Source organism: Neolamprologus brichardi, chromosome 3 (genome assembly GCF_056152115.1).
Source record: "Neolamprologus brichardi isolate AB-2024 chromosome 3, ASM5615211v1, whole genome shotgun sequence".
Lineage (NCBI taxonomy): Eukaryota > Metazoa > Chordata > Actinopteri > Cichliformes > Cichlidae > Neolamprologus > Neolamprologus brichardi.
This window is the reverse complement of record NC_142106.1, coordinates 39,124,020-39,143,503: the sequence shown is the minus strand read 5'-3', so window position 1 is coordinate 39,143,503 and position 19,484 is coordinate 39,124,020. Positions and strand designations below refer to the sequence as shown.

General features: G+C 39.3%; 1 protein-coding gene across 5 annotated transcripts in view; it reads left to right on the top strand.

Annotated features, from left to right (window-relative positions):
* kcnip4a (potassium voltage-gated channel interacting protein 4a) overlaps positions 1-19,484 on the top strand; it is a 150,404-nt gene that overhangs the window by 28,658 nt on the left and 102,262 nt on the right. The window contains exon 1 of one of the 5 annotated variants that reach the window (XM_006804133.3): positions 18,767-19,428. The exons of the other annotated variants lie outside the window; for them this stretch is intronic. Coding sequence (XP_006804196.1) covers positions 19,344-19,428 — 85 coding nt within the window. The 5' untranslated portion in view covers positions 18,767-19,343. Of the gene's footprint in view, positions 1-18,766; positions 19,429-19,484 lie in introns of those variants that run through there. 5 annotated transcript variants of the gene reach the window in all.

The window sequence follows — 19,484 nt, the reverse complement described above, 5'->3', positions numbered from 1 at the left end:
ACTTTGGTCTTGTCTGTCTAAAGGACATTCTTGGGTTCAATGCACAATCTGACATTAGGGTGAATTTGCTGTGCTGTCCATTGGCATTGTGTTAGCACATACCCGAATGTTACAGACCAACAAACAGCCAATAATTCTCCTTTTTTCTTTTCACTGATGTTGAATTGATCAAATTAGTTTGATTAGCAACAACTTTCTTGTACTTAACCTCCTTATTCCTAAGGAAGCAGTAAGACTATAATTAGTTCTTTTTCATATGGCTGAGCCAAACTAAGGTACAGTTTAAAAGTTTATATTAGCAACACCTTATTGTGATTATAGACTTGTTTAAAGGTTTACTTTGTTATAGCTTAGTGCGACTTTTCCTGTCAGATGAGGTTCAGTGTGGTTGAATTTTCGATCTATGTTCTGCTCTGTAGTTCAGCCTTCACTCTTTTTAAGTGCCCCCTCAGCTCCTGCAGTCTCTGCATTGTCCATAAAACTGGCAGATAGTGAGCCTTTGTGGTTTAGCTCTGAATCTGTGAATCATGAAATAAAAAGCAGCCACACAGCAGTAAACCCAATCTCCTGCCTCGTATTTTTTGTCCTCTCCATCAATGCTCACGGCAACTTCTGCCACATTATTAGTGAGCCAACTAAAGGTGGCCTTTGTGAATTTTTTCCTGTGCACTATAGCTCTTACGAATGATTTAGTGTCTCAGAATGAATGAATGTTCACACTACATCCAAATGCTCAGACCATCCTTTGGTTCAGCTTTTCAAGCTTCTTGAAAAATACGCCTTTAAGGTAAAAAAGGACATATGTATCCCAGACTTACTGATACTATCACTGCTGTGCATATTGCTTCTATTTAGCCTCACACTGAGTGTTTGGAGAGTTTGAAGGAAGACTGATTGGCTCTTACTCAAATACATTTACATAACCAACTCCCACATGAAAGGCTACCATATACAACAAGATTAATGTATTTATTTTAAAATGGATCAAAGTAACAATATTTAAAACAAGCCTATTCAATCCCAGAGAGATGGAAACATTTGTTTTTCTTCTTTGAAAAATTAGTTTGAACAGCAGCTTCCCCCACTGACTGATCTGCAATGAGTTCCTGGCCGGCATATCAAAATCGATGCCCTAGAAAATCTGTGATTCTTTTCAAGCTCAGAATTTGCATTTAATTTCACACTTTCAACAACATTTTGGACATTTCCAGGCTGGAAATGAAAACATGGAGATAAAGCTGTGTCTTAATCCACAACTCAGACACAAATATAACCGAATGCAATGACTTGTAAATCATTTAACCGGCACGTTTTATTGTAAATAGTACAAAATTAAACGGAGAAATGTTTGTGTTTTTTGATAAATATGCATTCACTTTGAATTACACGCCATCAACAGGGAAATGAATGTGTCTGGCATTAAGGTTGTGTACTGCAATGCCTGAGGAAAGTAAAAATAAGCAACTTTTTGCAAAGAGACTGAGTTTAAATCCAGTGTGGACTTTTCTGTGTGGAGTTTGGATGTTCTTCCTGTGTATGCATGGGTCCTTTCTGGGTAGTCTGACATTCTCCCACAGTCCTTACATGGGCATGGGATTATGTTTATTTGTGATTTAAAATTGGTTGAATGAATGTCTCTGTGTGAAAATGGATGGGCTTGAACTGGCTTACATTTCTGGAGTTTTTTTTTCATCCTGGCTTGTAGTCCTAGAACCTCCAGGGAAAAACTGGGAATGGAGCTTTTGGTTTAATTCTGGAAAGTTTAGCCACAATGTTTGTTTAGTTTTTCATATTTCTTTGTTTGTGTTGTACAGGCTTTTTTTGTATTTTTATTAGTGCGGCGCTAACGGCAGCGGCGCTAACGTGTTAACTAGCTAACCCAGCTAACTGCGCTAACGTGTTGACCCTGTGCAGCCCCACACATGGGGCGATGCGCGATAACTATAACGGAGTTTTGTCCCGTGAATGCAGTTATGGCGTTAATGTCATTTTAATGAGATTAACGCTGACAGCACTAATTTTTTTATTTATGTGTGTTTGTGGGGATTCTTGTATATGTTTCTGATGGGTTGCATATTTGTTTAAATGTCTTTTTTAAACACACACCATGGGTCTTTTTTTTAAAAATGTTTTTATGTGTTTTTATGTTTTTATATGTTAAACTTTAAAACCTTAAAAATGGAACTCCAGATGACTAAAGGGGACCTGTGCCTTAATAATATATCATAATCGTTATGAATAAATCACCAGTGAAACACAGGTTTCAGCTATTATGTTAAATAGCAGGAATGGTCTTCCCCGGAGAAGTGATAAATCAAAAAAGTGACGGTCTGGAACATTACCTTAACATTCAACACTGGACCAACTCCATTTCGAGTAGGAGCAGCACTCTGCAGTATAAACCCATAATTTAAATGCCATCTACATTTCCCTGGTGACATAATCTGTTCCCTTTTCCCTATTCCGTCACCTGTGGAAAACAGTTTAAGATTCATGATGTCTGTGTCTTTAGTGTGCCAGCATACTTTAGAAGCCTGGCTGGAATGGGCCACAGTAAATATGGGGGGACTGATGCTTTCTAGATCATTATTGGCTTTTGCTCTCAGTGAAAATGAATGCTGACCCCTCACTCAATCAAACCGGCTGATGGGGTTCTGGAAGTTCATTACTGTCCCTGCTGATGTGTTCATTACTCAGATTTATGGTGAATTCCTTCTACTTTCTTCACTTTTCATTCTGTCTTTCCTCTTCCCATCACCTCCCAGTATCAGAAACACAGGTTGAAATTCCACAAGAAATCCCAGAATGTTTTTAAAAGCTGTTTCAAGAGTTTTTGAGTTGCTAAAGGTGAGCAAGAAGTGTTACTGGTATGGATCTACTTAACATTAGGGATCGTGGTAGTTGGTGTTCCTGATCACGTCATTAGAAAATGTAGTTATCGTTGTCTTTTCATTTTCATATCAGCATTGCTGAGGTTTGGTTTGGTGATCCACTGCATCCACTGTGTTTTTCCTACACAACCTTGTCTAGGGTTTAGGATTTTATTGTAGTCAGCCAGCTGGAGTGGGTGGGTTGTGCGGACACCCAAATTTTTTAAGTGTGATAACTCAAAAATGAGGTGACTTAGAACTGGGATGAGTTTGAATCTCGCTGATCTCGACCTCAAGGTCACTTTTTCTGATTTTTAAGTTAATACCATACGGGTGTCTAAAGGTGGCTGAGATTTAACACTGGCAGCTGCCAGTATTTTTTTAAACCATTGCCAACATTTGGTGAATCAAAAAATCTGACATATCAGACTCTATTCTTTTTCTTTCATACACAGGATATGTGTAGCCTTTGTTATGTATTTATAATTCCTTAATAAGATAATATAACAAAGCAGTTTAAAAATAGTCGAGTTTTAGTGTCACAACAAGTTGTGAATAATTAGTTCACACCTTGCCACAAACACAACGACCAGCTGGTCGTTGTGTTTGTGTTGCTAATGAGAAAGTAGCAGAGTTCCCTCTGGTGGACAAACTATGCGACACCATCATCGTTGAAGGGTGTTTCTTCGGTCTCTTATTTACTTTCAAACAGATGACTGGAAAAATGCTGCCTGGTCCAATGAGTTGGCTTTTAATGTAGGGTTAGAATTTGGTGTAAACAACATGAAAACATGGATCCAGTCTGCCTCGTGTCAATGGTTCAGGCTTATGGTGGTGGTGCAGTGGTGTGGGTAATGGTTTCTTGGCATGCTTTGGGCCCTTTAGTACAAACTGGACATTGTTTAAACACCACAGCCTACCTGAGTATTGTTCCTGACCACATGCATTTCCATCTTAATTGCCCCGTGGGGATAAATAAAGTCATTCTGATTCTGATCTTTTGATGTAACCTTGTTGCACAATGCTCAGATCATCTCAAATTGATTTCTGGAACGTGACAATGGGTCCAGTGTACCCAAATCACCTCCACAGTCACCAGATCTTGGTCCAATAGAGCACCTTTGCGAAGGATCATGGAGGTGGAGCTGACAAATCTGCAGCAACGGTGTGACGCTGTTGCGTCAATATGGACCAAAATCTCTGATAAACGTTTCCTGATACTTGTTGAATCTTTTTCATTAAGAATTAAAGCATTTATGAAGAATAAGCAGGTCCAACCTGGTACTAGCAAGGTGTACTTAATATAGTGGCTGTGGAGTGTACAAGCAAGACGTGAGTAATCAGTTATTGAACTGTAAAGTTTAAAAGAATTTAGCAACAGAAAAGTTAATTCTATGCATTAAGTTTTTATATCTCAGTGACCACTGAAATTAAAGCTGATTTAGATAATCCTTCAAAGTAACTGCACAAATCTGTGCTTGGTAGCCAGATTTGTTTTAGTGATGTCACAGAAAAGTGTTAAAGACCTACTGAGGACTCAAAACTTGTGGTTTCTTAAGTGTCATGACTAAAGAGTGTAATTTAAGTCTGTAACAGTCGAAATATATTTTTAACTACACCATTAGATGTAGATCATGTAAAGCAGGAGGGTTTCACAAGCACTTAGCTTCTTCGTAAATGCATCTTCACTGCTCCTTGTGACTTTATAGTGCTTGAGCATAAAAAGGCACCTTGCCCGTTAAACAGTGCCCACCAGTATTAAACCGTACTGTGTGTTAGGTGGAAACATCAAGCATGAGCATCAGCACTTATATTGTCACGTTCGCTCTGCAGTCAGGTCGCCCGCATCCATTAACAAGCTGCAGGGGCCCTATGCATTAGCTCACATTATAATCTATACAGCATGCTTTTGCTATTTGATGTCCACCAGTTAAACAGAAGGTCACCTGCTCTGCTGACAGATGTGGGCACTGCTACATCTGGTACAGAGCCAGAGAGCTGCCTTTTACAGCGTCACAAACTGACATTCTCAGTCCTGTGTACCCAAATCTGACACACTATCTATCTTATACGAGCTGTCAGAAGTCATATTAAAAATTCATACAAGTTTTATGTCCCTGTAGGACTTTATTTGGGGATCTAGAATACACGCTGTTGGCTGTACTAGCAAGTGAGCATGAAGGGCATTGCTCAGTGGGATAATGAGGCGTTGGACCTCATAAGGATTTAGGGGAAAAGGTTTGAAGCAAATTTCAAAGCGCTCATGTTTTAAAGCATATCAAAAGAAATAGCTGAACAGGATCACAGGTGAATGTGGCTCCAATGTCACCTCGCACTTAAGAGCCTTAGGGATTGCTTCAGACATCGAAAGAATTTAACAAAAGAGGAATACGTGGCTCGTTTTGCACATCGAACCTTTTCAAACTCCTATTAGATTTTGGCCACAGTGAGTTCATTATGTGTGTAACAGAAAATCAGTTCTCAACAATAAATCAAAACTGCGCATTAAGCCTTGCAGTGTGAAAGCAGCTTTTGTCAGCAGGCATTAATATAAGACCTAATGCCCCTTGAAAAAGAGTTGGAAGTCAGTTTTGCCATCTCAGAGCCTGCAGTTAAAATGCAATCGTGACAAAATATAGCGTTCATTTTTGAAGTGCTAAAGTTTTCGCTGTGTGTATGAGTTTTCAAGTACGGGCCCCCTTTTGATCCATGCGAATGGACGTATAAAGTGAGTCACCCTTATCAGCGTCTTGTTCAAGAACCTTCATCTCCTCAAATAGCCCAGGCAAGAATACCCGAGTGTAGATAAAATGTCGAGCCCAAGGAATAATGATGGAGATATACAGAGCATTGTCCTCAGCAGAAGGAAACAGAGATAGCATTTCAGGTTTCTCTGTGCCATTACAGGCACCCAGATTTATAACGAGGGGATCACGTAAAGTTTCCGTAATGACCTTTTCAAAACAAACTCTTAATTCTAAACAATGCTAATGAATGCCAATGAAGACAGACTGCAGTAGGCATCTAGACAAGCGTTTGGGCAAAACACCATTTAAAAGCTACCACATGTTCAGAGTGATGATCCATGACTCTGAAATGCAGAGTATACAAACACACAGCGCATCAGAGTGATCTGTAAAGAGCATACAAAGCAGGGGAATGGACTTTAATTTCAGGAGGCATCCCATATGCTTTTCAGGAGTGCCCTGAGGGAGCAGTTGCGCTAACATTAGTACACTGATGTCATAAGCAATTCATTACTGTCGTCAGATATCGACCTGGCTCTTATCTGCAGTGACACCCTGCATTGTCACTTCTACGGTTGACCTTTTGTCCAAGGAAAGCACTAAATTCCTGTGCGCTCTGCATCTGCTAGCATTAATGGAATGGGTTAAGATGTTTTTTCTTCAGCTCTACGGCTCCATTTATCCTTTAATGATTTAAGGTTATTTCTTCCTTCCCTTTTGAAAGAATTATCAATATTAATGTTTGCAGTAACTGGCTTAATAACAACACTTAAGTGTAGCAACACTTCCTACATCCTCTAAACTGTTGGGCATTAATTCTTTAGAGGCACTTTGATCGTTCATTATTTTTTGTAATAATATATATGTATGTATGTATGCCCTGGGCTAATATTAAAACGGAGATGAGTAGTCAGCTGAATGAAAATCAATTGACAATTGTATTCCAGCCAGAAATAACAAATGTTTACCAGCTTAGCTTATGTGCGTGCCTTTGACTGATTGGCAGTATTTGAAGTCTTGTGTGATCAGCAATGAAACCTTTATTCCAAAATGACAAAAACATTATGTGATAAAAAAAAAGTTTTATGTGCAGAGGTCACAAGAAATGTCAGCTTATCAGCTCTAATATAGAACTAGATAGTGTATATTTCTAATCACATGAATTATAGTATCTGTTGGCCTATTATTTATAGTGGTGGTTTCCAGTAACAGTTTGCTGGGAAAATGGTATCTATTTCTCAACCAAATTATATTAATCTGCCACAATACAATGAGCGTACGTCACCTGCTTGTCTTATTTGCCTAAATTGGCAATCAATATTTTTTTAAAACTAGTATTTGCGGCATATTAAGTAGTTTAAGCTACTTGATTTAAACTGACTATATTTCTTGAAACTAGATTAAGTGGTGAACTGCGGTAAGAGCTGTTGGCCTTTCATCTCGAGCAATAACAAACAGTTAGGATTAAAGAGAGACGCCTGACATCCAGCCTGGTCCAGTTATAGCTGCTGCTGCTACCTGCAGATGTTGGCGGCATCTGGCCTGGTTTGTGGCTGAACTTGATTTCTTGGCCTGCCTGAACTAACCTAGCATCTGCATCAGATTGTAAAAGTTTCAAAATTAAAGAATGATCCTTGAAGGATGCTGATGTAGCAGTTTTCCTCTTATGAAAGTAACCAGGTAATTTGGTTAGAGGAAAGCATATCGACCAATCATTGAGTCTTCACCTCTAATTTGCACTACCACTAATGTAATTATTGTTTATTTGCAGCTATGCTGTGTTTCTTATTTTGTTTGTAAAGAAGCTTGAATAAATAAAGATTCACTGAAAATGGTCCTGGCAGATGACTACCACTCCCTGAGACTGTTAAAAGATGCCTTTTCCTTGGTAAATGGCCTGTATTTGTATAGCGCTTTACTAGTCCCTAAGGACCCCAAAGCGCTTTACACAACCAGTCATCCACCCATTCACACACTGGTGATGGCAGCTACATTGTAGCCACAGCCATCCTGGGGTGCACTGACAGAGGCGAGGCTGCCGGACACTGGCGCCACCGGGCCCTCTGACCACCACCAGTAGGCAACGGGTGAAGTGTCTTGCCCAAGGACACAACGACAGAGACTGTCGGAACTGGGGCTCGAACCGGCAACCTTCCGATTACAGGACGAACGCCCAACTCTTGAGCCACGATTCCCACTGTTGCCAAGTGCTTGCGCACAGTAGGTGGGGTTTTCTCTCTATTATTGTAGGGTTGAACTTACAATGTAAAGCACCTTGAGGTGACTATTTTTGTTATTTGGCACTATATACTGCAATGTTATTCATCCCATGTCTGAAAGTTTCTACTGTTTCCTGTGGTATGGGCTCCTCTTTTATTCCTTTTTTGGCTGCACAGTGTTTAAAGGGATTTAGTCCAGCAAACCATAGACTTGTTCAGAGAATCTGTTTCATTACCAACATATTTTGGACCATAAACTTTTAAGCTTTAAGACTTTGAAAGACATTTTTTGGCTCTTGAGCAAGACTCCATTGGGGGAAAATAAAGCTTAGTTTCACTACACTCATGATGTTATTAGGTTCACCCATACAGAAAGTTTGCAGCAGATGACAATGAGAAACCCAGCAGTTCCCTTATTCTCTGCTTTACAATAGTATTCTTTATCAAACTAGATGTTGATAAGACCTTATGTTAATTTTAGGTTGCAGAATAAAAAAATGTGTTGAATTTTTGCTGCATTTCATCCATGTCTCGCTGCCTTTGCTGAAGTGGATTTGGATTCGGAGATTGTTGCTAAAGCTGCTGCTGTACATTTTCCAAGATTTTTATTTCATTATTTATGATTTAGCAATGACTGTCCTGCTCATTGCTGTGTCCTATTTTACCATCATTGTGTATCTTTGGCAGACATGTTTCATATTATCACCTTATTTTTGAGGCTCGTGACATTGTGTATTCAGTAAACAAGTCTGGGCAGAGAGCCCAGGCTTAACTCTTCAATTTGGAATTGAATGCATCACCCTGTAGACCACAGTATATTTACTATTTCCAGTTATTTTTTCCCCACACTGTTGAAATTGACTTCAGCAGAAGTGTTTATGCAGACAGCCTCCAAGGATTCATTTCTTTTTAAAACAGTGAGCAGAACTGATGGTGCAGTTTTAGTCTCCTGCCAGCTTTCTGTGCACTCAGCAGAATGTCCTGTGTGGTACTGTCCCAGCTTAAGTTGATGAGCTTTTAGTTTCCTCTATTTTTTTCTTTTATTTAATTCACAAGTAAAACAAGTAAAAAGAAAAAACAACACCAAACAAAATGAACATCTAACTAATGTGAAAATACCGTTAATTAAAGCTAAAACTAAACATTTAATGCTTTTCTATTCCTCTGATTCTATTGTTACGCATTCCCATATGTACACCTGTGTATTCACTTTGTGTTTTCTGTGACTTCTTGGTCCTTAGAGATATTTGCATTGTGCTGAAGGCATATTGACATTTGCCTTGTTTGCCAAAACTCAGCTATGCTACAGATAGCGCTCATCTCAGTGCATGCTGGTGTTCTGCGATATTCCCAGGTGCCGGAAGACGTTAGACTTAATGGAAGTGTAAAGACAGCCTGGAGATTCTCCACCTGCAAAGTTTGACAAGCTGACTTTTTAAAAAGGCTTTGCTGTTAATGAGGATTATTCTGTTATGCATTGGTGGAAGTAAAATTTTAATTGTATCCATCAATTTTTCAAGTATTCTAGTCCCATAATGCAAACGGCAGACATGGCAGTGGATCGAAAGGTAATAACTATTGATCTGAAAACAGAAAGGTTGTCTTTTACTCACTTAGTGGTTTCATGAATTAGTAACGACATAAACTGTGCAACTAAGCTGTAGTGATTAGTTAATGAGAGTGACTTTGGCTTGAATAAATGTGTCTTTCGAGAGGTCAAATAGAACTTAAGAAAACAGTGGCAAAAAAAAAAATGCTGTAAAAACTCACAAAACAAAACTGAAGTGTTTTTTGAGGAGACAGTAACGTGACTGAACAACTGAGAAAGTGGCAGAAAAGAAGAAGCGGAGGATTCATTGGTAACGTGCGTTTTAATTAAATGATGTATACAATGCCTGATTTAGACTTCTGCTGGAAATCTATGTCGTAACTTGCAATGTAACCCGAAACCCAGTAATTGCAGGCTGTGTCGACCTGACGTGTAGTTACATTTCTCCTGAGGGACACGTGAAAGGTTAAAAGGGCTGCATCGTAAGTTACGACATAGATTTCATGCAAAAGTCTAAATCAGGCATTACACCTTAGATGCATGTTTAACAGCAGCCATTTACTGTTAGCTTGTCAATTGCATGGTGGTTCTGTCACACTAACTGTTTCTCTTTTGTGTTCTTATGTAATCCTTTTCTGATAAGTGGTGTTGTCTTAAGTGCAGTGTGTTTAACCTCTCAAGGCCACCGTATTTTGAGTTTAAGACAACTTTTTCCTCTGTCGTCACTCCTTTTAAAGGTCAATGTAGATAATTTGACATCAGAGCAGCTGTCATTCACATGGATTTTGGTTTATGTTTATTTGACAGTTTATTTGAAAGTAAGCAGCAGCTTTGCTCTGCTGAACATAGATTCCTCCCTCACACCATCTCAGTCAGCCAGTATTAAAAGAGAAATAGAAAAAAAGAAAAGAAATGCTAGACAATTTTCTTCATGTCAGCTGTCAGTAATTGCTGTATGTGAGTGTTTTTCAACCTACAGCTAGAGATGTGAGCCGGCATGACAAAAATAGACCTGACACGTAAGAAGGCAATGCAGGAAAAAAAGAAAGAAAAAATCCAGGGTCACATGTGACTCATAAAGCGGGTGGACGCACACAAATGCAGGAATCGAGCAGCTGAAGCAGCCATGTGGTAAACGGTAGTACTGGATTCTGTCAGACTGCACAGTGCACTTGTCAGAATTCACATACAGTGAACCGGTAATTAAAAGCGATCAGTTTTTAATACTGGCAGGGAAAGAAGCGCTCTTTAGTTGTTTTATGCTGGTTTGATTAGAAATCAGCACAATGGACTACCTTAAAAGGCTATTAGCATGCCTCTTTTGTGCACGATCCTTCGTTAGCAACAAGAAAACATCCCTAAAAATGTAAAAGGGCGCATATTGGTGAATAAGGCTGTGGATGATTACTCGTCCTGCTCCAGCCCAGCAACTTGTAGAACTATTTTGTGGATATTGTCAAGCACGCTGAAGTGAGAAAGGTGGAGCACTTGGACATCACAGTGAAGCACACTCCACTTCTTGATGACAAATGGTGACTAGATTGTGGCTCAGCACTTGATGTTCAGTTTACTGGCCACTTTGCCTCAGAGTGCTCAGTTTCTGACAGCGATGTATCACCTGTGTTCACATTAAAGGATCAGAGTGGTTGTGCAGTTTGTGGTAAATGGGCTTTCTTTAAATGCAATTTGGGACGCAGCGATTCACAATAGAAGTCTGCGGTTGTCAGCCGCACTCCTGTTTTTGATGATAAGCTGCTCTCTGCAGCTTTTCAGCTGGCCGAGCGCCTCTCACGCAGCGGGTAGAAAAGAAAAGCTCTTGTGGTAATGTTGGCTCTCACCCCTGGGCACCTGCAGTCAGTGTTTTCTGGATGGATCAGTATATCTGTCAACTTCTCCCCAGCAGAGCCTATTCTTACTCTTTCCATTGTTGCAGGGGGCAACATAGAAAAAGTTCATGTTCGATCAAAGTCTGGGAATGAAGAAAAGTTTCCCTGGGACTTTATATTTTAGATGATGCGGAAAATACAGCTGCATCTTGGGCTGTTGTGCTCAATCAAAAATATAATGCATCATTTGCATGCAATGTGGAAATCTGAGGAGCAAGTCACTGCTCTTACTCCCTCCAGCTGAGCCACATGGAGACTTTTAATGTTATGTGTGTGCAAATTTGATCTTCGGTTCCTTTTGAATTTGTCCGCTCCACCCGGTTGACCGATTTTTGACACAAAAACCCCCCAAAAGAGTGTTATTGTTGAAAAGCGATCGGTCTAATGAGCACCACTGACAGCCCAACAATTAGCCAATCATCACTGTGAGTGGGACTGACTGTTATTTCAAGCTGTTCTCATTAGATGCAGGTGGATACGATAGTCTTCAGTGGACAGGGGAAACTATATCTGCAGTTGCCACAGAAATTAGACAGCAGAGTAGAGAGTAAAGTAGCTGCAAAAATCAAGGTCACATTTCAGCTGCCTACAGTATGCATACAATTGGATACAAATACGTCGCAATCTGAACATAATGGTCTCGCTGCAATAGGACATCCTGATATTTCTTGTTTAAACAGTGTCCTAGTGTTGGTAGAAAAGCACACCTGATGTCAGACTGAAATTGGAAATTGAAATCTGTAGGGAGTTGGTAGTTCTGTCTCATATCAGGGGAAACTCTCTGCAGAAAAGAGATCAAGTGAACTCTTCTTGTAGGCTCGAGGGTGCTTCAGAGAAGAATGACGTCAAATCATCCTGCATTAAGGCTACAATTACTTAAACAATGCAGATATAGCACAGTGCTATGGGAACGAATGTGATCATGCTAAGTTGTAGAAGATAGTATTTTAATAGGACCCTAAAGGCTGTAGCTATGGTAATATAATTTAAGATTAGGGTGGTTTTAATTAAGTATTTAGTTCGCTGTGTGATATTCATTAGATCTCATGATTCTTAATTAACATAAGATATTGCAATTACTGAATAAATGCTGTAGTTGGAGTTGCCTTCAAACAAGCCTTCTGAATAGTATAAATCTGCTCTTTGTTCTCTTTGTTTAGACTCACCCAAATATCTTGTAAGATTTCAGTATTTTCTGTTGTATTCATTCCATCGCCCCGTGTCCTGACCAGCTCATTAAATTAAACATTACTCCTGGTGAGAGTTTTCCTGCCTATGCGTGGACTTGTATTGTAGTGATTTGTTCCACACTTCAAATTCTATAAGAGTGTTGGAGAGGCCTTGAGAGTGATCTGTGATGGACTTGCAGGCTTGTAGGAAAATATATAGGTTTTAGCTCAGTGTTTGGCAGCAACACAGTGTACTTGAATCAAGTGTGAGTGATGTCAGCAGCACTTTACCAATAACCAACATGAGCAGCAGGCCATCTGTTTACCAGAGAAATAGTGGAGTGACAAACATTGTGTCAGTGCAGTTTGTGCTTGTTCCTTGTGTGACCTGAAGCTATCTGGTGTAGTTCATATAATGTAGTGCTTCTATCTATAATTACAGAGAGTTCAGGAGTGTTTCTGTTTATCCGAGTTGCAGAGGTTGAAATCAACCATTAGAAGGTTAAAAGGTGTGTGGGACCAGTAAAGATTGGGTACTTAAAATGGTTTTGATGGTTTTGGTGATCTTTATTCTTCAACACGACTCGAGCTCTCTTAGGCAATCATTCTTGTTTCCCTTCGTTAAGAATGGTTATTGAGAGCCAGCTTTCCTCTTACATCATCCTTGATGAGGCTGCAGTGAACAGTAGAAGGACCAGGTGCATCTCTCAGGTCTTTGCCGGATATTTTTTCCTATTTCTTAAGAACATGATTTTCAGATGCTGTTCATCTGCTGTTGATTCTTACGCTTGCTATTTCTTATTTTGAGGACACACTGCACACCATGCTGAGCTATGCCAAGAGCTCTTTGGGAATCACCTTGTTGGTGCAAAAATACTGTTTTATGCCTGTCAAACTGTGTTATCTTTGGAATTTTTCATAGACTCAGCTAAAGAAAAAATGGGAGCAAATTGTGTGTTTTTATGACAGGCTGCTCGTAACAAAGTGCCTAAAGATACAATTTAAAATTGGATCTTTGCTAAGTTGTCTGGTATGTATAGATACAGCACTGATTGTCATTGGTTTAGGTGGCTTTTGTATGTGTGAATGATTCATCGCTCAGCATTACGTGGCTTACCAAACAAACAAACAAACAAACAAAACTGGTCAAAAGTTTTAGAACACCCAAATTCTTCCATTTTTTTTATTTAAAATTATGAAGCTAAATGTCTTGTTGCATTCCGAAATGAAAACATAGTACAGATAAGCAATTGGAGTTAAATAAAAGTAACCATGGAATCAATTTATAGACCAAAATGAGTTCTAAATGTTTGACTCATCAAAGTAGCCACCTTTGCAGATATAACACCTGAACACACCTGTGACATTCTCCCTACAATAGAAATCAAATATTCTTCAGAAAGGTCTTTCCATATCTGTTGCAGAAGTTCCCATAAATGCGTGGCACTTGCAGGTTGCTTTGCTTTCACTCTTCTGTCCAGTTCATCCCAAACCAGCTCGATGGAGACCGTGCTGGCTGCTCTGTGTGTTCAAGCTTACCATCTTGTGCTTTTTGCTAAGGTAGTTCTGGCATAGCGTGGACTTATGTTTAGGGTCATTATCTTGCTGTAGGATGAACCTCTGAAAACTAGGCACATACCAGAGGGTATTGCGTGGTGCTCCAGAATGCTGTGGTAGTCATTTTGGTTCAGGGTGCCTCTCACTCTGTACAAGTCACCAACCATGGATCCAGCAAAACACCCCAGACCATCACACTTCCTCGTCCATGTTTGACAGTTGATGCCACACACTGTGGAACCGTCTTTTCACCTACCCGATGGTGTACAAAGATCCTGCGTAGTGAACCGAAGATTTCAAATTTTGATTCATCAATCAATAATACCTTCTTCCAGTCTTCAGTAGTCCGATGGTGGTGTTTCATGGTCCAGGCAAGCCTCTTTGTCTTATTCTGATGTCTTAGCAACGGGGTTTTTTGCTGCAACTCATCCTGTCAAACAGCTCGAAGTCTTCTCTTTATAGCTGAAACTGAGACTTGCTTACTACGACCATTATTAAGCTGTGCTTGAAGATGTTGTCCTGTGAGCTGCCTATCATGCAATTCTGAAATGTACATTATTTTTCTTTTCTTTTCTTTTTTTTTTTTACCTCTGGCAGTTCATCAGTTACCTTTGTACCATTTCAAGCTATTCATTGGACTTGAATGACTTGAATTGCAAAAAGTAACTGGGAAAATTGGGGTGTTCTGACCGGTAGTGTACATGTGTGTGTATATGTATATATATATATATATATATATATATATATATGTGTGTGTGTGTGTATATATATGTGTATATATATATATATATATATATATATATATATATATATATATATATATATATTCCTCTGAAAGCAGAAAAGCAGTCAATGTCCAAAGAACTTCGAAAAACATTAAGAAATCCTGGACAATTGTTCCTTAAGACCACTTTTAAAAAATTACAAAAAGTCTGGCTCAAGCTAAACATAAAGGAAGGGTGTGCTTAAAACCTTTGCACAGTACTGTAAGTTAGCTTAGCCTGTGTCAAAAAGAAATCTTAAAATGCAACAATCTGACATACTTAGGCCCAACTAGAGTTTATGTTGTAAATGTAGACATATATTAACTGTTATACTGACAGCTAGCATACTTGTTAGTCTACAATAAAGTGGTGCATTTGCAAGTTTAAGGGACATAATGACACTCTTGGTGGTTAAAGACGATGCCTGGAAATGCTACATAGTAAACTACAGTCTTTTTCAAGTGTTTTATACTTGGGGCCATGGAAAACAATATTTCACATTAATAAACACATTTGAATAATGTTATAAAGCTCGCCGAATAGTTTCCTTTTATCTCACTGTTCATTTTGAGCGGACATCCATGCGTTTACTTGATTTATAACTTTTAGTGTTAATTTCGACTGCAGTTTAGTTTTGGCTTTGCGTTACAAGGCCAAATAGAAGTTTTATGTCTGTCTTAGTCAAATAGTAAACAATCAATTATGTCTGATCGATCCATTGTGTAGTGTTACAATATTCAGTGTAGTTTAACGTTTGCAGCTCTTCCCTGGTTTGTGGAAAATGACAATTGAGCAACCAAAGCGCATTTTTCACCTGTAACACAATTACAGTGGTAATGCTCAAGGCCTTTTCACAAGTTAGAAAATACAAACAATAAAGAAGAAATATTACATTGTTTGTTTTTCCATTATTAAACCATTTAAACAGCATTATGCCATTATTAACGATGGCTCTGTGCACTCATGAACCATAAGATTGCGTATCTAATCTTGTCCTTTTACTGCTAAAGCGGCTTTAAAAAGGAGCTTCAGCTTTTGTCGTTTTGCTTGACACAAAGTTATAAGCACCATTTAAGAGATTGTGTTTTCAAATTGAAATGCAACACTAGCGTTTTGCAGTTTAATGAAGCTAATAATAACTAGCTGGTGACTCGCAGCAAAGTCAACAGTCACTGGCTGGAATTGACTGGCATTCACTTTTGTTGATTCAAGAACACTTTCAAAGAAAACCAAGACTTTTAGTCGTAAATGTGCCTTTATGTCATTGTCAACTGCATGTGAGCCAAATGAAAATGGAAAACTCGACTCGATTAGCAATTTAATAAAGTAGTTAGTGCTTAGGTAATGGATGAACATAAAGAAAATACTTTGAAAGTTTTTTATTCATTATTATTCATCTTCTGTGTCTCCTGTTTCTGAAAGCATGTCGTGTCACAAAGCCACTGCTACACCCCACAGGTACCTTGTAAATTATTCACCTAATTCAGACACCGTGCTAGTTCTCTGTGGCAATCTGACCCAGTAAGAAGTTTCAAAATACTTACTAAGTCCTTGAAATCTTTCTTTTTCCTCCAAGCACATATTTTTTTTATTCTTGCCTGTGGATTCTGTCTGCAAAGTCTGTGTGGCATTAGAGGCTGATGAAAAGTCCAAGGTCAGAGTCTGCAGAGTTTCTACACAGAGTAGACTTTACCAAAATAAAAGTATCTCTCTGTCAAGTGACCTGTAGAAACTAAGCCTCATTTTAAGCCTTAACTCATCTGAAACCTAAACCTGTAATGTAACATGTAATAATGAGAAAATATGGCTATCTGAGTTTTCTTGAGTGAAGTCACTGCTGTAATAAGACTGGAAAGGTTCGAGTTAATGACAGACTTTTGAGGTGGGAGAGCTTGGCATTGATAGATGAGTGCAATTGAGGTACAGTGTAGGCTAATTAGTGGAGGAGATGATGCACTCGACTGATCCTAATGTCATCACAGATGCTTAGCGTAGCCTGTCAGTCATAAATACCGACCTTGACATTTTCTTGCAGGATAACTCGCCGTCCTGAGCTCCACAGCTTTTTCTTCTCTGCCCTCCTCTTATATTGTAAATGACTGTTTTTTTTACTTTGTGTATGGTTTGTTGTATAATTAGGGGTACATTTCATGTTCACACATTGTATTGAAGAGATTTTATTAAGTATTAACTTCAAGCAAGGAGAAATCTTATAGTTGAACATTTTTTCTTGGTTTTCAGCAGGGAAAATAACAAAATCTGCACTTTGCACTTGTTTTGCTGCACTAACAATGTCTTAAAGTACATTTAAAAAGAACAAAAACCCAAAATGAATATGTACAAAATATAATACTTAAAAGTAAATAGTGGGAAAAGACAGTGAGGAGTCTCCTTGGCTACAAGGGGCCAACGTGGCTCAGGGGGTTGGGAAGCGTATCTGTAACCGGAAGGTCGCCGGTTTGAGCCCCGGCTCGGACAGTCTCGGTTGTTGTATCCTTGGGCGAGACACTTTACCCTACTGGCCAGAGGGGCTGATGGTGTGATATGGCAGCCTCGCTGCCGTGAGAGTGAATGAATAGTGGCATTTTAAAGTGCTTTGGGTGCCTTGAAAAGCGCTATATAAATCCAATCCATCATTATTATTACATGATGCTTTACATGATACTTTTAGGAGAGATTAATGTTTCAGATTTAAATGCTTTGATATTGTTTTGATACACTGAATGAATAATGACTAACTAGGCTTCACTACCTGATTAAAGCAGCATTTGCCTTTTAGGATCATCTATATTATCCTCAGCAGTACTTGTGTCAACAAAGCAATGATTTCAAGAAGTATGTTTGTGTAGATTCTCAGACATCCAGGTCATGGAGTGTTTCACCATTCATCCCAGTGGCTTCTTCAGTACTATAACCAAATGATGGGGAGTATCAGGTATTTAAACCCTGGTGGCGAGTTGTTGACCTAGTATTAATCATATGATTTCATGAAGTATCGTTCACTTTGATACAATGCATTTGTGTGAGAGGCTGCTACATTTCTGTAATTTCATCCAGTACAAGTAATGTGGGAAAATTCCAAAGTGCTCCTTTAAGCCATGACACTCAGTGTTATGACTGTATTAAACAGTTTGTGTAGGGAGATGGTGAATCTGAGAGAAGGGGTTCACATTTGCAGAAACAGAAGACCAAATATTTTTATTCTCATGTGTCCTGTCCTGTTACACGTGATGTTTGTGTTGTGACCTTTTGAATGTTTAAACTGCAATGAATTTTGCAATGGATTTTAAATAACTTTAAATTGACTGAAATGTGGATTTTTAGCTGAAAAAGAGACATCAGCAATCATATCGGCAGAAAATCAGTCAGCCACGCTCAAACTTATAAATTAATAATAATAATAAATAAATAATGAAAACCTGAAAACCGCTGGTGAATAGACTCAAGAACTCTTAAACACATTTTTTCAGGTGTGTAGTTTCTCATGTATTTCTGCTGTGAGACAGCTTTTCTCTTCTTTTACTGACAAAATAATTATTTTAACTATAATAACAAATTTTCATTTTCATTTAAAAATGATTAGTGGTTATGGATTTTAGATACTGTTGGGGTATGCTGTGGAACAACTTGATGATTTAGCAGAAAAGACTTTTTCATTTCTTTTTCTTACAAAATGTACCCTTAATTATTGAGTCACTTGTCTGTTTGAAGCGCCCATTGTGTGCCATTAAAATTGCCCATTAGTGTCACTTTTTAAAAAACGTTCAGTTACACATCACACAGCAGGGCTGTAATGTACTGTCATTGCTGATTCATCGAGGTGGATACTTTCCCCTTAATTCTCCTTTATGCCTCTCCTCCTCCTTGTGTGTGCCTTCTATCTCTCTCCCACTCTCTCTCTCTTCTTCTTCTCCTCCTCCTCTTCACGGGCCAATCAGGCCACACCTCCATGGCAACCGTCATTGAGGGTAAAACATCCACAGATGGTGCTGAGTAGAGCGAGCAGTAGGCGCACTACGAGTGTGTGTGGGAGTGTGTGTTTGTTTGTGTCTGAGAGAGACAGAGAAGGAGAGACCCACTGGATAACCACTGTGTTGTGACTCCAACAGTAGTAACACAGAAGAAGAGCAGCAGAGTGTATGCTCAGAGGAGTTGGAGGAAAAGTCCAGAGAGGAGGGAGTGAGTGTTGGAAAGAAGTCCCTTCACCTCTCTCCAGAGAGCAGGAGGTAAAGCGTCGGTAAGCAAATATTAACGATCTGACAAAAGAGCACACTCCATCCCCGTGTCCGTGCTGATCAGACAGGCTTTACCCTGGAGCCGCGCAACAGACGAGCTGGGACACATACACACTTGCGAGTGGAGTCCCCCGTCACTTCTCTCCACTCACTCATGATCATCACTCCTGCCACACACCGACACAAAGGCCACGCTGACACAGCCAGAAGAGTGGGGCAGAGAAAAGGACACTTACTGTTGCAAGACTTTGTCAAAGTGAAAGTCCTTCCTGGATTTTAACCCTGAAAATAGAGTCTTCCTTTTGTGCTGACCTTTCCAAGCATCCCCCCTTTACCCCACTGCAAAGATGAGCTGCAGGAAAAGATGCAAGCGTGAGATCTTCAAGTTCGCACAGTACCTGTTCAGACTCATCACAGGCACGCTCAACACCGGTAAGACTCTGACAGGCGTCTTTGCTGCAGTTCTCCTAAACCTCCGCCGATTTTTG